This window comes from Pimephales promelas, chromosome 13 (assembly GCF_988280905.1).
Source record: "Pimephales promelas chromosome 13, fPimPro1.hap1.1, whole genome shotgun sequence".
Lineage (NCBI taxonomy): Eukaryota > Metazoa > Chordata > Actinopteri > Cypriniformes > Leuciscidae > Pimephales > Pimephales promelas.
Genome location: NC_142781.1, coordinates 12,645,310 through 12,664,259, shown reverse-complemented (window position 1 = coordinate 12,664,259; position 18,950 = coordinate 12,645,310). Strand labels below are relative to the sequence as shown.

General features: G+C 38.7%; 1 protein-coding gene across 1 annotated transcript; it reads right to left on the bottom strand.

Annotated features, from left to right (window-relative positions):
* Positions 1 to 3: 3 nt before the first annotated feature.
* Positions 4 to 5,522, bottom strand: psmc6 (proteasome 26S subunit, ATPase 6). Its single transcript, XM_039693022.2, has 14 exons — positions 5,368 to 5,522; positions 4,906 to 4,985; positions 4,777 to 4,816; positions 4,634 to 4,686; positions 3,818 to 3,885; positions 3,578 to 3,692; positions 2,819 to 2,906; positions 2,635 to 2,696; positions 2,427 to 2,550; positions 2,279 to 2,340; positions 2,004 to 2,124; positions 1,841 to 1,921; positions 1,673 to 1,744; positions 4 to 481 (listed from the first exon to the last, which is right to left on the bottom strand). The coding sequence occupies exons 1-14, from the start codon at positions 5,450 to 5,452 to the stop codon at positions 363 to 365; spliced, it is 1,170 nt and encodes a 389-aa protein (XP_039548956.1). The 5' UTR covers positions 5,453 to 5,522; the 3' UTR covers positions 4 to 362.
* Positions 5,523 to 18,950: the final 13,428 nt, after the last annotated feature.

The following is an 18,950-nucleotide window of genomic DNA, read 5'->3' as shown; positions in this document are numbered from 1 at the left end:
TACTGTGGAAAAACCATGGGAGTATATTTTATTACTTCTTTCTTTTATCATTGACTTTAATAATGTGGAAGGAAGCAGGCCAGGCACGCATTTTATATAACTGGTCACACAGAATTATAAAGAGCCGTATCATTTTTCAGGTCTACATCCTCGGCCAACAGGTAAAGATTTGTATTAAATTGGGGCTAAACAATGCATTAACTGAACAACTGAAGTCACTTGATGGTAGCAATGGAAATGTTTTCAAATGTTGACAAAAAAAATCGATTGCAGTAACTTTAACAAAAAAAGTGTTGTGTCCATGGACAGTGTTGATATCTGACTAACCCCTCACGTTTATACTTTGCACAAAAACTGTGGTTTTATACAGGTTTGTAGTCCAGTTTGGACTCCAGCTTCTTGGAGTCTGCCACCTTCCTCACAGCTTTCATGAAATCCTCCTGAGTCACATAATCATGGTCGGCACGAATGGCAAACATACCTGTGGGACAAGGAGGAGAAGGACTCAATCAAAAGTTCAAGGTTAGCATCACACCATTAGACCCAAAAAACACCTCTCCATTAACAGCTGACATCCAACATAAATTTAAAATGGTTTCATTGGGTTTTTTTTGTCCACATTTCTATGGATAAAAGCATCTGAAAAATATTGGAGGACTGCTGCAGAAGTGCATGATCCAAGTTGTCTTAAACATAAGAATGCTTCTGAAGCGCTTCAAACTAACTCATAAGCATTTAACACAGCTCGCCTTAACAGGTGCTCTAACGTTTGAGGCATTTTCCCCAGTGCATAACTTACATTTGACAGTTTCTCTGTAAATGTTAGAAAGTCAAGAAAGCAAATGTTAAACGTTTCTTTCTTTTTCGCTTTTTTACTGCTGGTACGGCACGGCTCGGTTCGTGATCGCTTCGCTTTTCCACAAATACAATGACGCTGATAGTGACGATTCTGACGCTTGGAACCTCAACAGAGGTGGTACCATTTAAAGCGAGGCAAGTTCTAGAATGTAATGTTTATATTTTAACTCATTTCACACAAATTACAGTCTAGATGATTCACAACCCTTTTTAATAGCCTTCGATTTACACATTAGGGATTTTCACACTTGAAATAGTTAACCCTGGGTCATTCTATACCCAGGCAAACAAAATCCTGGGTTATCTTGCTTCACATTGCTCAATTTACCCAGGTTAATTAATTCTGGGCTTTCACAAGATGTCGTTTCACACTGTACATTCCTAAACCATGCGTTAAATGTGTGGTGTCACTGATTGGACAAACGCCACACGCAAATTGTTTTCAGATAGGCCCTAGCATTTGGCATCCCTGAATTATATATTGCAGACGGTCCTGTTGAGTTTATCCTAAATGTATATATAATGAAATAATGAAACGGTCTCCTCTTCACTCAAGTCGTCACATTTTTGGTCACTATTTGGCATTTTTCAGAGCAGGGTTTCATAACTGTTAAAAGTGGGGTTTAGAATGATGATAATCCTGGGTTAAACACAGTAAAAAGACCTATTGTTTGGAGGGCAACACGTTCCTGTTCCCTAATATGACTGGATTTTGTCTTGGTTTGTACATACATGATAGGTCATGGCAAATATAGTTTAATGTTTCTTTAAAACAAACTCCTTGATTGGCACTTTTCAATGTGACATTTCCTACCAGCTTCAGTGCACACATTCCTCAGATCTGCTCCATTGAAACCGTCTGAAAGCTTCACGATGGCTTCATAATCTGGAGACAAAAGGGAAATGTGATGAGCGGAAAAGGAAATATTAAAAAAAAGGAAATACTCCAAAAATAAAAGACCGGAAAGTCATGAAGGTGCACCTATTTCTCCATGCTTGGTGATGGGCCCAGAGTGGATCTTCAGGATGTCCAGGCGAGCCTGTTCATTAGGCAACTCAATGTCTGTATGGTGAGGAAAGAAAAGTTTACATTTCCAAGTACAGTCACTGAATCTATAAAGAGGGATACTGAAACACAAACGTACGAATCTTTCTGTCCAGTCGGCCAGGACGCAGTAGCGCAGGGTCTAAAGTGTCCGGCCGGTTAGTGGCCATGATCATCTTAACTCTATGCAGAGTATCAAATCCATCCATCTGATTCAACAGCTGATAGAGATGAAAATATTTAATCATGCGATCAGCGTGGTTTTCATCGTGTACATTTTGATATGCAGGAAGGTCTACAATTAAATTAGGCATTAATAGACAAAATAAACATTTTTAAATAAAGAAAAAAATTCCAATTGACAAATTTTGAAACCTCCATAAGTGTCCTTTGGATCTCTCTATCTGCAGACGTTCCTTCAGAAAACCGACGTCCACCTTCAAAAACAAAGCGTGTGTTATTATAAATTCAGAACAACTGCACAATTGCCATGGCTTGAATACGACATGGAGAAGAGCATTACCAATAGCGTCGATCTCATCCATGAAGATAATGCAGGGCTGATGGTCTCTGGCATAGTTGAACATCTCTCTGATGAGTCTGGCGCTCTCACCAATGTACTTGTCAACAATGGAGCTGGACACGACCTGATAAACAACACATTTTATTCAACACTATGACCTTAACCATAACAGTTAAACTCCAGCTTTACTGCATCTAAACCAACATACCTTCAGGAAGTTGCAGTCCAGCTGACTGGCCACAGCTCTGGCAAGAAGGGTCTTTCCAGTGCCTTTCAAAAAATAAATAAAATATTTGTAAAAAAAAAAAAAAAAAAAAAAAACCACACTTGTTTCATATTTGCACATCTCCATAACAAGTAAGTGTCCACCAAACCACAGCAGAGTGACTGACCTGGGGGTCCGTACAGGAGGCAGCCCTTGGGAGGGATGATGCCCACCCTCTGGAACAGCTCAGGGTTGGTCAGAGGAAGCTCAATTACCTACAACAGAGAATCCATTATTAAAACCGTTCAACAAGTTCAGTATAATTAAAAGCTGCATTTATACATTCAGACATACGAGTGTTCAGATGCATATGAAAATGGTCTAACAAAATTATTTGATGTCCTTCCTATTTAAACACCTAATGAGCCGATTTGCACTTGATATCAGCAAAACGATTATAAGAATATTTAAAGAATATAAATGCTTAGTTAAAATGTTTGGTTTTGTTTTTAAAGAAATTAATATCTTTGTTCATCAACGATCAAAAGTGAGTGAAAATTTTAGGAAAAAGAAACATTAGTTCTTTTGAACTCTATTCAAAGAATATGTATAACATAGTTTGATATAAAAATATCTTTTTTTTTTGTGATGTCCATTGAAACATCACAACCGTTACAATAAAGTTTCTCGAGCAGCAAATCGGCATATAATATTATTATTTGAATGATTACTGAAGGAGAAAGTGACACTGAAGACTAGAATAATGATGTTGAAAATTCAACTTTGCCATCACAGGAAGAAATTAAATAAAAAAAAAATATTCAAATAGAAACAGTTATTTTAAAATGTACTAATATTTCACAATATCACTGTTTTTACTGTATTGTTGATCAAATAATGGTGAACATTTCATTAGATGACAATGATATATGAGCGTCTTGCTGACCTCTCTCAGCTCACGGATCTGCTCGGACAATCCACCGATCTCGGAGTAAGAAACGCTGCCAGGATCTTCATGGGACATGTTATACACAAGAGGATCCACCTCCCGAGGCAAATACCTTAAACAAACAAAAAAAAGTATTTAAAAACAGGGTTCTGGTCAAATGTACTGGCTGAATATTAAATATAATATTTTCTATACACAAATAAACTCAGACTGGTAGCTAAGAGCACAACCTCTTACCTCATGATAGTGAGAGTTGTCATGTCCAGAGCCACTCTAGTGCCTGGTTTAAGCTTGCTTTTATCCAGCTAAAACAACATATGACCAGATAAGATAAACGACATGAGCTTTGACCATTAAAATAAGCATTTAAATATCATTTTATTGGGAGATATAGTTTGATGACTATGTTAGTCTGCTATACTGTTATAGCAAGAACTCATTGATTTACAAGTTATCAGAATTTCAACTTTCTTTTTGGCTATAGACCATTTCACAAGATGTAAACAACACTGGTCCAGAAACACTTCCTGTTTCAGTTTGTAACGGTTTTCTTTATTTCACATGTAAAGAAAACATCTTAAAGATGTTGGTTTAACTTTTTGACTCAGTTTTAAATGTTCTGTTGGTTGTATTTTGTCCCAGCTTTTATGTAGTGTTAAAAAACTGAAACAGGAAGTGCTTCTGGACCAGTGTTGTTTACATCTTGTGAAATGGTCTATATTAACTGCAGCAAATTGCATATTTTTGGGACTGAGGAGTTTTTCCTCCTCGAGTGTAAACTTCATATAGAAAATGGGAATGCAATGAAGTCTGGGACTTTAAGACACAGATAAGAAGAGACATAAGGCATAGTGAAGGTAGATGTTAAAATGTATACTATACAGTTAAAACATTATAATGGTGAAAACTTGCTGTCTTATGAACTCCCATAGAATAGTAGTTCATTGGCTTTATAATTTCACACACCATGGTTCAATACTGTTCCATTTAGAAATAAAAATAAAGTTTTCATTCATGTCAGGATTAATTATAAAGTACAATCAATACATTCACCTGTCTGCGACATCCAACAACGTAGCGTGGGCCATTGGTTGCTTTGACAATAACTGTAAAAGAAGAAGAAATTGAGGAACATAACCACATTAGACTGAGTATCAACTAACTGTTACACCAGAATAAAAGTGTTCTGGACTTACATTTCTCCTCGGTCAGTTGTTTCAGAACCTCACCAACAATCTACAAAGACAATGAATACATCAGACCATCAGAAAAGCAGTTCATGTTGGTTTAATAAAACACTGCAGCAGATTTAGCTTCGACCTTACCTGTCCCACACTCTGTAAAGCCTTCAGATCATTCTCAGACTTCTCATACTGTTTAGTGAGTTCCTTCAGCTGTTCTCTCACTGAAACGGGCCAATGAAGCGATAGAAACATTCAAACATGAGATCAAAGTTGCATCTGCTTCATGTATCAGACTGAGATGCTAAACGACCATTGGTGAGTGTTTCCTCAAGGAGAATAACTGACCGAGAAATTACTATTTTTCATTGTACATGTTATTAAATACAGAAAGAGCGCTTCAAAATATGCTGTGTATATTAATTTAATATTGTGAATGATATCTGTCGGTCATCTTAGCTGTTACCATTAGCCGCTAATTCATTTCAGCACTGCATGACAAAGCGACTTACAGCACAGACTGTCGAAATAAAACAAACAACAGCCGGAGACGGTGTCAAACTGGTAAATAACAGTCTGACGTGGACGGAAAGACATCTTACTCACACTCTTTCAGGCGTCCGTCAATCTCTTTGTGCTCCAATAATTTTTTTCTGTAGTCTTGTAAACCTTTCTCCCTGGTATCCGCCATGTTTCACTGCCGCTACGCTCTGTCGCTTCTTCTTCGTGCTGTTTAATATCAGCGGTTGGCAAAAGCAAGTAACGCGCATTACCGCCCCTACTGGACGTACGGTGTGACGGCAACGCCAACAAACACGTTTGTTGTTGTTTTTAGTCAGATCAGTGGCGTCTATTATCGGAGTCTGTTGGTGCTGGTTGGGGTTTGTTTTCACCCAACTGACCATGTTCGCGTTTGTCAGGGTATGTTGGGGCCAGTGTGAATAATTATTTTTCCTAAAATTCTAAATCCAACAGCCAACTTGTTTGTCGGCGTTTGACTGTGCGGTAATTGGCCTTTAACCCTTTCATCCATAAAAGTCACTACAGTGGACAGCTATTCAGAAAGTATTTTCTTGCAATTACATGGGTTTTGATGGCATAGTTGCACACCAACATCTACACTCAGTGAACCTATAGTGCGCATCATCCTAAATTGCATGAAGCCGTTGTTTGTAAATTGTTCCCCTTCAAACCAAAGATGGCCAATGGCTAATCATAAATGCCAAGTTGCTCCAGAATATCCACCCATTCCTTCTGTACATACACACACACACACAAAAAAATGTTGTAACATCAAGCAATATCTATGTAGTCATATCAAAGTTCAATTTTCCAAGTATTGATTTTGGATTGGGAGAAAATCTTCTGATTAAGCATCTATCTACTAGTGGACCTCATGCATAATTTCAGCTACAAGCCACCCTTTTTCGACTGAGAACCATGGCCTTGGATGAGTTGATTCAGCCGCTGACTGCCAGCAATGCGAAACAAGCTCCAACTGATTCAATGAACTGATTAAATAGCTTGTGAAGCAATAATTGATTTTTGTGATTTTTTCTTTCTTTTTTTAAAATAAAAAAAATCAAAGGATAAACAACACATATTTATTTTCAATGTTCATATTTACCAAGGGTGCCAATAGTGCCAATAATTCAGACCACTACATGACATTTTTGAAAATGTCTAAATGTTTTTTCTCCCTTCAAAAATAAAATTTAGAACAAGATTTCCTTCTCATCATTTTGTTCATTCTTTGTCATTGACCTAATAACTTTCAGGATTGCTGGTGTTTTCTGATGATGTGTCAAGCTGGTCCCATATTTGCTCAGAGGCACCGGGATATGCATATTTGTACTTCTCTTAACAACTCTAATGGACCATGACTCTCTCCACCCTGTAAAACATGTGCAACGAGGCAGCTTTTCCACACAGTGGCAGTACAGCAATTTATTTCAAAATACATGAAAGAGAAAAAAAAAACTGTGTGTAAAAGTAGAAAATACTTTGAAAGAACCCACAATCTAGATATATTGAGCTTTTAATACTTTGCATAGAAACACAATAATTTTTTTTTAACTGCTCCCTTCACAAGAAAACATGAAGATTTGTGGATGCAGGTCATGTGAAAAGAATTGCTGAAATAGTAAATGAAAGAAATTATTTGGTAAACAGTGTTACTAAAAAGACAAATATTTGGGCTTAAAACCATGATTCTGCATTTTATTACTTCTTCTTAGTGAACGTTTGACCTTTTCCCCAAGAGGACAAACATGGTAACAGCAGGACTTTGTCAAAAAAGTCAGTTATGTCTTAATAACTCAACCATGCAAACTTTTGGTTTTATTTTCTGTTATTGTCTTTTCCACAAAGCAATCATCACTAATGGTTAGGAAACCTTCAAGAACATCATGCAGCACACATGAATATTATAGTTGAATAATGACTGAAACGACAGCCTCTTTTATTTATTTATTTATTTATTTATTTATTTTTTTAAGATGGACAGATTGTGGTCACTATAAAATTTCATTTTAATTGTGTGGCAAAACAACATGACTGTTTTTGTGTTTTGTTTTTTAAGCATGAGTAAGAAGACAGAATTTTCAATGTTGGGCAACTTTTCCTTTAATAAGCACCAGATAGTAGATTATTTGCATCACGGCTCCATCTGTGATTCTGTCCGACAGAGCTCTGCGTTTCCAGAGAGGTTTGAGGTTGAGCACATTCTGTGGTGAATAATGGATTTACTGTAAATTCAGTGTACTAAAACAAATGAAAAAGACAATTAAAGGGGCATTACTTTATTTATAATAATAAAACCACAGTCAAAAGGGGGGGATTTACAATCTATAATTTAATCCTCGATCTGTTTGAACAGACAATATCAGCAAATCTCCATGCCTCAAACCTTTGGTTTCTCAGCAGCTTGACTTACTGCAGTAATTTTATTTGACATCAGTGAATATTGCACAGACAGCAGCATTAGCCATTCTTTTAATGTGAAGTCTGACGCCATGTCTACATCCTCGTCAGATCCAGGAAATAAATACAGTGGAAAACACTTGAATTCACTTCACCACGAATGTCACAACAGCAAATCCTGACTCAGCTTCACTTCCTCTCCACTTTTATTTTGTAATCATTTTAAGTGCATGAATTACTCTTCCTGGTGGATTGTTTAGTTGGTTTATAAGATCTAAAAGCTAAGAGATGACTGACCTAATTCTCATTAATTATCTTGCTCATGCAAAGGAGCCTGGGAACTTTATACAACGGACACAGAGACAAGACATCTGGCCTTCTTATAGATAAGAGTCTCCTTAGAGGGAATGGGTAGATTTTTGGTTGTTGTTGTTAGAGTCAATCAAGGGTAGCGAAGTTGGTGAATGAAACATTACATGTTGTCTCAATATTGATGAGCCAGACAACATTAGTCTATCTGTGAGTTACAACCTACTGAGAGAGTAAGGTGCTGTGTTATGTTTGTCATGGCAAGCCATTAAAATGACGCACACACACTGTACATGAAGCTGAAAAGCTGGCATCAGAGATGATGATGATAAAAGGGCGATTAATCACATGGCCTGTTCTTCCCGGCATAACCCTTAAATGCATGAATGTTTCACCAATTATTATTACATATTCAGGTCTTATAGCGACCTGGATCTATGGATCTCTACCTTTCGCAATAATATAAAACTCTCCTGATATTAGAGTAACAATTACAGAAGAATACAATAAAGCATTTGTTATCTTTCGGAGCTTGTAAGTGCTCAGTTTGAGCAGATGTTTAATATCATCATCACTGTCCTCATCAGAGCTCATTTCCCAGAACATTCAGCATCTGGCTCATATTCGCCATCTCAAACATATTCTCAAAACTATCATTTCAAACATCTTCTAAATCAATATTTGTTTTCGCTATCACCTTCTTCACCAGATCCACCATCAAGTGACAGTGACAATAATATTTCAATATTATTAAACAAATAGCCAATTAGCCATTTTAAGTTTTGGTGATGATACTTTTTTGTTTTCCGCCTGCAGTAACTATGAGTGGAACGTCATTGTGTATCAGAAATTGTCCATTTACATTTAAAATTCTCAAGATTATCAATTAGTTATTCTATTTTAACACATGTTTTTAGCGAGCCTTTCAAAATTGCTACAACTGTCACGTAAACCACATGGGAAGCAGAGAATCCATGAGCAGTAGTTTATTAGCGGGTAATCCAATCTCCAATCTGTGACAAAAAACATCGGTTGATCCCGTGTCATTCAATTTTCCTTTACTTGACAACCATTTTTGCATGTCCAAATAAGAAATTTAGTAAAACAAGTACATCCTTTTTACTTCTAATATATTAAAAAAACCAATGGGGTAAACACGATGTCCAACATTTGGCACCACTTCTCTAATTGAGAAAATAATATCTGCAATCTCCCACAATTAAGAAACAAATGGAAAATTGTTTGCTGTACCCCACAAAAAGGGTAACCCTCCCCTACCTTTGGATCAAGGTGTGCTCTGTGTCTGTTTGTAGCTATCATACCATGTACAATCCTCCACTGAAGATCGGTCCTTTTCCAGCCCATTCTCATCCCAAGGTGTCATATACTGACGCTTTTGATATTGCGTATACATCTGACGCACATGGCACCCTTTAGCGTCAATATGAAACGCAGATATGGGCCAGAAGGCGCCTCCTAGTGGTCTTAGCCTAAACCTACCCCTGACCTAAACCTACCCATAACCGAACAAAGCTCTGTGCATGTTATATTGATGCTAAAGGGTGCCATGTGCGTTGGATTTAGACGAAATTTCAAAAGCGTCACTATATGACGTCCTAGGATGAGAATGCGTTACCTTTTCTCAATAGAAGGCTTGTACAGGGACCTCCACCTTTAGGAGAAGCGTCTGCTCCAAACACTTCCTGCCATTTAGACTACACTGTCCATCATTTAAAGGTATAACATTTTTACACACAGTACATAAAGAGCTTTTTTTTTTCCAACATTACTGAAAAAAAAAAAAACAAGTTGGTGTGTCTCAAAAGACAGCAGCCCACCCTCCTATTCACTCCATAATCCAGTCGCAGCAGAAATAGACAACTCTGTGAAGTAAAAAAAAAAAAACTTCTTCATCACCATTCGTTTCTGGCAATCTGTAATCCAAAGGTAGGGCTTTACTTAACTGAGTCAGTATATTCTGAGTGAGCCAAACCCAGTTTTTCGGCCAAAACGTCAGCAGATGTCCATCCTTCCTCAGATAAAAAATGTCCAACTTTTAATAACTTTGTATAGATTGTATATTTCTTAGAGATATTGACTTTAAAATATCCAAGTCCAACGCAGGATTGAAAAGAATCGGTTCTTCTTCCAGCCACATTCTCTGCACACCCTTTTGTTCTCGAGATACTCTGCAAACTGTGCAAGATGTTAAAATTGACCTTTTAACATCTTAAAAATAAAAATGTGATCAACCCTATCCAAGGCCTTTTCCTGATCTAAGGACAAAAAAAAAAACGACATTGGTGCCATTTATAACAGCAAAATCTACATAATGTCACGCATTAAATGTAGATTATCAGAAACACATCTAATAATACTGAACCTTGTGGACAATTCCATGCAGTAGTACACAATTTAATCTATTTGCTAGAACTTTAGAGAAAATGTTATAGTCCGAGCACAAATGCCACCAGTCTCCAGCTGACTCCAGTTCTTCAATAGGGTCAAATCTCCCTTTTGGGGGAGCAGCATTAAAACTGCTCGCTGACAACTTGTAGGAAGGATTCCTTTACTTAGACAATTATGAAGTACTTCTAAAAAAATTATTTCCCAATAATGTTCCAAATGTTTTTTATAAAAATCAGCAGGAAATCAGCAGCTCATGGTCTGAGGAGAGTCCCATGATAGCGGTGGTAACTTCCTCAAAATTAACCACAGCTTTGTTCATACTTTAAACCGAGATGATATTATCAAACCCTACAAACCCTCCAACGACTACGAGCAGTTCCTCCACTTTCACCCCGAGTTCTGGTACACACCTGCACCCCTTCCGAAGTGACAAACGCCTTAAAACGATGTCTTAAAGCCTTTAAACCATGAACAAACAACTTTTTTTAAACTATGAAGGGGAAAGAAAAAATAAGATACCATATGTATTATGAGAAACCACTTTTTCGCACTCACTCTCAACGTGCTCAGCTCTCTCTCACACACACTGGAAGAGAGAGAGAGAGAGAGAGAGAGAGAGATTAAAGTTTGTGAATTACCTAAGTCTGTGCGTCTACTAATAGCGAAACTACTTTTATCTCCACTGCACCTCGCTACGTCATGTAGCTTTTAAGTTACTGATAAAATCGTCAGAGCAGTGTTGACAACACAAGTGTGTGTTCATACTTTGTGTGAGTGGGAAAGAGAGCGCGACTTGTGTGAAATAGAGCTGCTTTTCCAAAATAACCAACAAATGCATAATACATAAAAAAATACGTAATTTTGTAGCAAACAACTATCCTATTGTTTAATATATTTATTTGCTTGGTCAGAGTCATTGTGAGATTTGGTTCTTTTGTTGTTGTAGGCTTTAAAGTCGGGAACTACTTTAGCCGTGCGTTTCCCTGAAAATAATTGCACACCTTAACGTTCGTCAACCAATCAGAATCAAGCATTCAGCAACTCTGTAGTATGTCACACAATAAGACAAAGAATGTGCTTTAATAAAAGTACATTTGATGAACACTTAGTTGGAAGTAAATGGCTCAGCTTAGTGCAATAACCTAATTTGTTAAAAAAATGTCCCTAATGTTAAATTTTTAGTACATAACCTGAACAGTTTTAAATGATTGTGATGTTGTCAGTGTAAAGGTCTATTCACACCAAGAACAAACTCTGAAGATAACTAAACATAACTAGCATCTACACCAGCAGATATTGTTCTGTTTACTCTAATTGTGTGCTTGTTGATCCGCCACCTTAAATGTTCCAGTTCTTTACAGCAGGATGGATTCTGATTGGCTGTCCAGGTTTTTATGGTTCATCAGCTGGATAAAATCGTTCTGGGGTGCGTTTCCCGAAAGCATCGTTAGCCAAATGGTCGCAAGTTGGTCGCAAGACGGAACCTGCGACCATAGTTGACTAACGATGCTTTCAGGAAACTCACACTTGAAAGTGATTCCAACAACATTGTTTCTTTATGCCATTTTCGTTATAGCTGTGGTGTGGACTCTGCTATTTTTTAATATTGAGAACGATTTTTAGAACTATATCTTTGTCATTATCTTTATAGTTATCGTCATTGGTGTGAACAGGCCTTATATTGTAGCCTGCAGTGCCAGTGATTTAAGGCTCAAAGAACATGTGACTTTGTTTTGTTTAGACAGTCTGGCAATCTGCAATGCCTGAGCTAATTGCAACCATTTAAAGGAATGTGCCTTAGGCAGCATGAGCAGGAACTGGCCTGGAGTCCATTGACATATTCCAGATTTCACACTTCCTTTCCAATCAACCATGTGAAGCATGCATTTGCTCTATTTATTATTTGGGTCATCTTATCTCATGAGTATGATTAAATGCTAAATAATTGGTTTACTTGTGTTTTATTTATCTATTTAAAATGAGAGAGTGGATTGTTCGCTGGCAAGCTTTTCTACGGATGTTGTGTACTGTTTATATAAGTTTCAATGAGAGTTAAAGAACATGTTTACAGTGGTGAGCTATGCAGCAAACACAAAGGATAATTTGTATCCTCCTTGAGAGATATTTTTTATTTCTCACTTTTCACTAAACAAAGTTTATCTCCTTCTCAAATAAATTACAACATCTGTTTCTTCAAACTCACTTTCCTAAAATGAACACATTTGTTTCAAACAAAGAACTGATGTTTTAAATTAAATTTATGACCACAATGTGCATCCAGTAATGCTGAGGTTGTGTTAAAGATCAAAGGTTCGAGCTCTGAGAAATCTTGTGGCTAAATGTGTGATTGTTTTCTGTCATGACAGCAAAAGAGTCATCAAAATGATTGAATATGCCATGACGGAGGAGCAAAATGTGTCATGGGTTTTATTGTTTCCCAGTAGTAACTGTCAGAGTTCTCTAACTGGTTGGTCTTATTTACATAGTACGTTTAAATGACAACAATGTACTAAAGACTGAAATATTTTTCCTTTGTGTTATTAACGTACAGATGAAAACATTGTCAAAATGATTCCCACTCATACGGATCCACAAATACGATAAAAAATGCTGTATTCTCATGCCAGGCCAGTAGTTGGCGATGTCACTTTGTAAAGAAACACTACGTGCCTATAGACTGAACACGTAAAATGCATGCGCATGACGGTGAAATGAAAACACTGGTTATGTGTCGGTTAACTTAGTCAGGGAGCCAAAGTCACAAAAGCTCAATAAAATGGCATGAATCTGATATGGTCTGCCATTCTTTTTGTTTGAGTTTTTTTCTAGTAACTTTGACCCTAAGAGTATTTCTTTAGTTTTGTAAAATAAAGTAATTCCTGCTATTAGATCTGCTTTGCCTCACTGTCTTCCTGATTGATAGACTTCACAGAACACCAGACCTAGAAATAAAACGGATCTACCAACCATCAGACTTCTTCTTATAACAAAGGGAGAACAATTCAAAGGAATTTTCGGATAACTGCCGCTGCACTTTCTACTACATGAGACTTACCACATGGACTAAGGTTAAGTTATCTGGGTATGGTCCTCGAGGGAATTTTTGTGACTACATGGACTGTGTGTTGCTGCAGTGCAAGAATGTGTCATGTTCAGTTGTTGTGTCATTTTCATGGACATTTAGACCCTGTTTACACTGCTGCATTATTCGTTTTAGAACTGCCCAAACCGGGCAGAGTAGATGCAACTCCTACTCGTCCTCTGAGGGAAGTAATGAATTCTCATCCTTTAGCGTCATATAGAACGCTATATGACAAAACGGCGCTATACTACGCACATGACACCCGTTATCGTTAATATAACACGCGCTGTGATGGGTAGGTTTAGGTGTGGGAAAGGGTAGGGTAGTCTCATAATACGCTAAAGGATTTATGACGCCTTGTGTTTGTGTGTTATATTAATGATAATTAGGGTGCCATGTGCGTAGTATAGCGCTGTTTTGTCATATAGTGTCACATATGACGCTAAAGGATGAGAACGGGTTGGAGGGGAGAAGAGCAGAGAGAGTAATAATAGAGTAAAATCTTCTTGAAAGTGCGTGGAGCCAGAGACACTTCGAATGGAAGTACCGTAGAGTGGTAAGCAACACCTTGAACGCGAACAGGGTTATCTGGATATAAAAGTAGGAATGTTTATGATCAAATGAAAAAAAACAACCCTCCGGGCACACTTGCGAGATGATTTGTTTAAATGTTAACATCTTGAACAGCCGTTTCATAAGGGCACAGTTCAGATGCCTGAGATCGAGGACGGACCTGAGGCAGCCATCTTTCTTGGGAATGAGGAAGTAGCTGCTGTAAAAGCCCCGCTGTGGGCTGGTGGAACTACTTTTACAGTCCCTTTCTCCAGGAAATTCATTGCTTCGGTGTGGCGGACGTGAGCCACAATGCTCCTTACCGACATGCAGACCACACTACTAAGGCAAGGGGGCCTGCGAGTGAATTGCTGAGCGAACCCCAGTGTGTAACCTCATATGCTTTTGTTCAAAACTCAACTTGACATTGGGGATGCTCTTGATTATGTTTTTTTTTTTTATCTTTTTAGCTATAGCAGTCAGATGTGTGGGTGCATGAACATAAATGTGCATAAAAGCTTGCAACAAACACATCGCTTCCAAAACCCAGTACTGAACAGGGGGTAGGAAGACAAACTCACGGCTGTTTTTGGGTTGTGGTCTGGCCGCAGCGAGAGCCCCCTCCTCTTCCTTCATGAACAATCTGGACTGCTTCTGTGTCGCAGGATCCACTGTTATCTTAGGCCAGGGACTGTGGCACTTAGGGAAGGGGGAGTGCTTGGAGGGAATGCTGTCAAGGCTCAGGTTCTAGCTTAGGCTGAGCAGTCAAAGGCACAGGCTTTGCGGGCTGCTGAGTTGCCATGCTTTTCTGGCTACTTGAAGCAGCTGCAGAACTGGAGCACTTGGTCAGTGTAGGATTACACATTTATTTAATCTTTAATTTCCAATACATAAGTATTGTAACTGAGAAAATTCTGCATACTGTTTTCCATTTTGAGGTAATCAATGTGTCGGACCTTAACCTCTAGTCAAATCTCAAAGGTCAGCTGGGCTTTTGTTTATTTAATCAGGATCTGAGTTACAATGTTATGCTGATGGAATCAGGTAAACAGCTGAATCAACATGCTTTGTTTCAGAGTGTCCAACCAGCTGAATCAACATATTCTGTTTCAGAGTGTCTCCACCTCAATGTAAGCCCTCCCTCAAAGGTATATCACCTGCAATGTAAAGTTCACTTAGTTATGGCTAAGATTTTTGGACAAAGCAGACTTGACTTGATGAGGACTGCAGCTACCAACAGCTTGTGTTCTCAATAAAGAATCTTGCTGAAGATACAACCAAGTCTCCTAGTCTTCTCTTCTGAGTTTCCTACTCTTTAGAAGAAAAAGTTCACAACAGCAGGAAGTGGCTCATTGCCTTCAACGACTTCTGTGCAGTGTGCACGATGGAAACAATCCACCGTGGGGCCAAACAGGCCGGTGGGGGGAGACTCGGGTGTCGAGGAAGGCAGCGTTGTCTGCGTCCTAAATCTCCATCAAGTTTAGCCATAAGTGGCGTTCCAACACCACTAAACGGGCAATGACTCTGCCGATAGCGTGGGCCAAGTCAGGTGTCTGCCGATAGCCTGGGCCAAGTCTCATCATCGTATCAATAGTTGTAAGGGCTGTGGAAGTTGAAGTACGGAGGCGCACCACGTCTTGGTGAGCTCATCATGGACCTTGAGGAAAGGCTCCTCAGGAGTAGAATACTCCAATCCAAGCTCCTCAACTGCCTTTGAGAGGATGCGGGTTAACTCGCTATCCATCCAAGCTCAAGAGGGCCTTAGATCTCTAGACAACTGGGGACAGGGTAATCCAGTGAGCCAAACCAATCCTCCATGTTGTCATCAGAGAGATCCTCTTCGGATCCCCTGAATGAGACCAGGCTGCTCGTTCCAGAAGAAGGGCACTGGTCTGTGTGGGGAATATAGCATGGGAGAATCCTCTCTTTGTGGGGAGAGTGAGGCACGCGGGATCTGGTGTGAGCTCACTCCTCTGGCTTCGCTCGTCTGAGGAAGAGTACGGGAGAGTGTTAGGGGTGGAGCCACTCACTGAAAAGTAAGCGACCCATGAGTGCAGAGAGGAGAGACTCCTGCTTATAAGAACACCTCGTCTCGGTGAGCGTCGCTTCTGCATGGGATTTCCCCTGGCAAGCAACTTACTCACTGTGCTCATGAAAAGCCACATTCATGCCACGACGTTTGTGCTCGACGTTTGATATGTGCTCTTTTCTATCGCCGGATATCCGCAGGGGAGATGGCAGAATCAGCTTGTTTGCCAGCCCATTCTCACCCCCAAGGCGTCACTTAACTGACGCCTTGGGAAGCATTTGGACATGCTTCAATATCTGACGCTTTAGGCGCCCTTTAGCGTCAGTTAGATGACGCCCTAGGATCGCATGTACTCTACCCCCACCCCACACCTAAACCTAACCGCGTCCTCTAACTGACGCTTTCCGCTTGCCTAAAACGTCAAATATTGAAGCATGGTCAAAGGTGACGCCTTGGGATGAGAATGCGTTGTGTTTGCACAGTGCTGTGAATCAGCTTGCTGGCAGGTTGTCAGCTTGCTTACAGGGTGTGTTAGTCAGATTGATCGCTTACAAGGCTCTTTGACGGTGAGAAGGCTTTCTTCTGTATCGCAGTCCAAACGAAGAGAAGATCTTCATTGTTGAAGGAGAATTAATCAGAGAACCTACTGTGAAATGCCCCCTTAGCCTATATAGATTGGTAGTCCAGTCCATTTTGGCGGCCTATAGCCCCAAAGGTTTGTGCAGCTCCCCGCACGACCACTGGCTCGTGTAGTTTCACCGTGTGATTCTATAAGGCTTCAGTAATCAGAGACAATTTTGTTTTCCCCAATGCATCTAGCTAACTTAGTCTTCAGGTCCGTTTTAATGTGACTTTCATATTACCCTCTGACAAAAAGTGCCATTGTTCATAATGAACATTTTAAAACAAACTAAAGTTATAAACTATATCATATTGCTTAATTTACATCTTCATGCAGATTGTTCATGTTCATTTTCTAAACATTCCTATGTATGGTTGCCAAGATGATGTGATGCCAACTTTACATTAAGCATTTGTGAGTTCCTCTTAAAGGACGTCCAGACAGCCACTGCAGAGAAAGTAAAAACTGTTGATGCTCAAGGCTGTTAAAAAGAGAGCATGAATCCAGAGTAAACTTTTGTAAGTAAACACAGCTGCTTCACTTGTACATGCCAAACCCTTGGTCTCTGTGGGAACTGCAGACATTTCTGTTTGGCCTTCTATTGGCTGATGGGGGATTTCATAATGAAGTATATAACAACTAAGAACTTGTCTACAACATTAGCAAAATTAGAGGGATTTTATTGCACTGGTCTTAGGGGAATTTGGGAGCAGGTGCATCAGCTTTGTATAAATTACAACAAATTTTATGAGGTAAAGGTGCACTAAGTTACAACTTACACACAGCATATTTTTGGGTTGCACATTAAAACAAAACTCAATTAAATATTTACGTAAGTCTCAGACAAGGAGTGACCATTGGAATAAACCAGCAGAATGCAGATTAAACTGACCTGCATCAATAAACTCGTGTTTACCTGAATGTTTACCTGACAGACTTCAGTCATTTTCATAAGACATGGACATTCACACTTTTAGAGAGCGAACATTATGTGAATAAATGACTTTGTTACAGGCACTTCAACACTAACTCGACCTTAACAGCATGCCAAATAAAATCAATCACAACAAATAAATGTAATTTCTTATGGGTTTTTTTTCTGTATCAGTATTTGTTTGCTGATCCTTCTACATTTCAAATACAGAATATTTTTTTGCATATTAACATATCTATGATGAATTAGTTCAATGGAAACATATTTTACCATTAGTTACACAGGCAAAAGAAGTTAGAATCAAGACTAATTCATGGCATTTCAACAGAACTTCTGCTTACACATTTGAAGGCTTCTGTTATATCATTGAGAGTAAATAACATTATGAGACCATGCATTACGGAGAGCTTATGACTTAGACTTACTAGCTACATTCTTCCATAAGAAGAAATGGTGCAACCAAAGATTACTATGTTTGAATTCACAGTACTTAAGGGTAGGCAAAAAGTACCTATAAAAAGGTTACCTACGACTTCTGGAGAGATTCTGAAGTGTGCATGTGCACATGATCTACGGGAGAAGATTTGTGAAACGGAAGTGAAAGCGATGCAACATGATAATGGCAAAATGGCGAATGGAGTACATCCAGATTACATTCACACAACATTCATACAATATATAGAACATACTTTTTAGTGGTCACAAAGTATACTTATTCCAAAAAAGTACCTAGCTAGTAAAAAGATGCAATTTCGGACACAGCCACAATTTCAACATTTACACTCATGATCGATATCAGCTCATGCACTGCCCAGTTTATATTAATGCAACAAAAATGATTAATGTATTCCCAGCACAAAGGGATTAAGTATTTATATTATTATTTATATATCATTTGTGTTGTGTTTTAAACAGAGATGAGAGTAGTACAAACATTTTGAGTATGAATGAACCATTGAACAAACAAACGAACGAACAAACAAACTAACACATTAGTTTTGTAAGTGGCATGCAGGTTTAAATTCTGTGTTCTCTACATGTGGGTGATTCTGTGTGGGCCAAAAAAAAAAAATGTATACAAAACATGTGTTGAGACAAGTCCTGGGCTGACATGATCAGGCAGAATCCATTTCTCGGCTTTCATGAACCAGGGAATATTTCCTCAACTTGTAAAGCTTACTTTAAAGATGTGCTAATGTTTCACATCCTCTTTCCAATTTCATGAATTTGTTTGTTAAAACCATGTAACAGTTCATTAGTTTACTGACCTCTCTATAGTCACGTTTTGCTCACTCATACCATCATGATTCATGCCCATGCAAGACACACA

What these genes read in the sequence shown, in the direction of transcription:
- psmc6 (XM_039693022.2), bottom strand. Translation starts at nt 5,452, where the DNA reads ATGGCGGATACCAGGGAGAAAGGTTTACAAGACTACAGAAAAAAATTA. An exon ending in CCTCCTGTACGGACCCCCAG is followed by an intron (nt 2,697 to 2,818) that starts GTCAGTCACTCT and finishes ATTTTTTGAAAG; the next exon opens with GCACTGGAAAGACCCTTCTT. An exon ending in GAATGTGTGCACTGAAGCTG is followed by an intron (nt 482 to 1,672) that starts GTAGGAAATGTC and finishes CTTGTCCCACAG; the next exon opens with GTATGTTTGCCATTCGTGCC.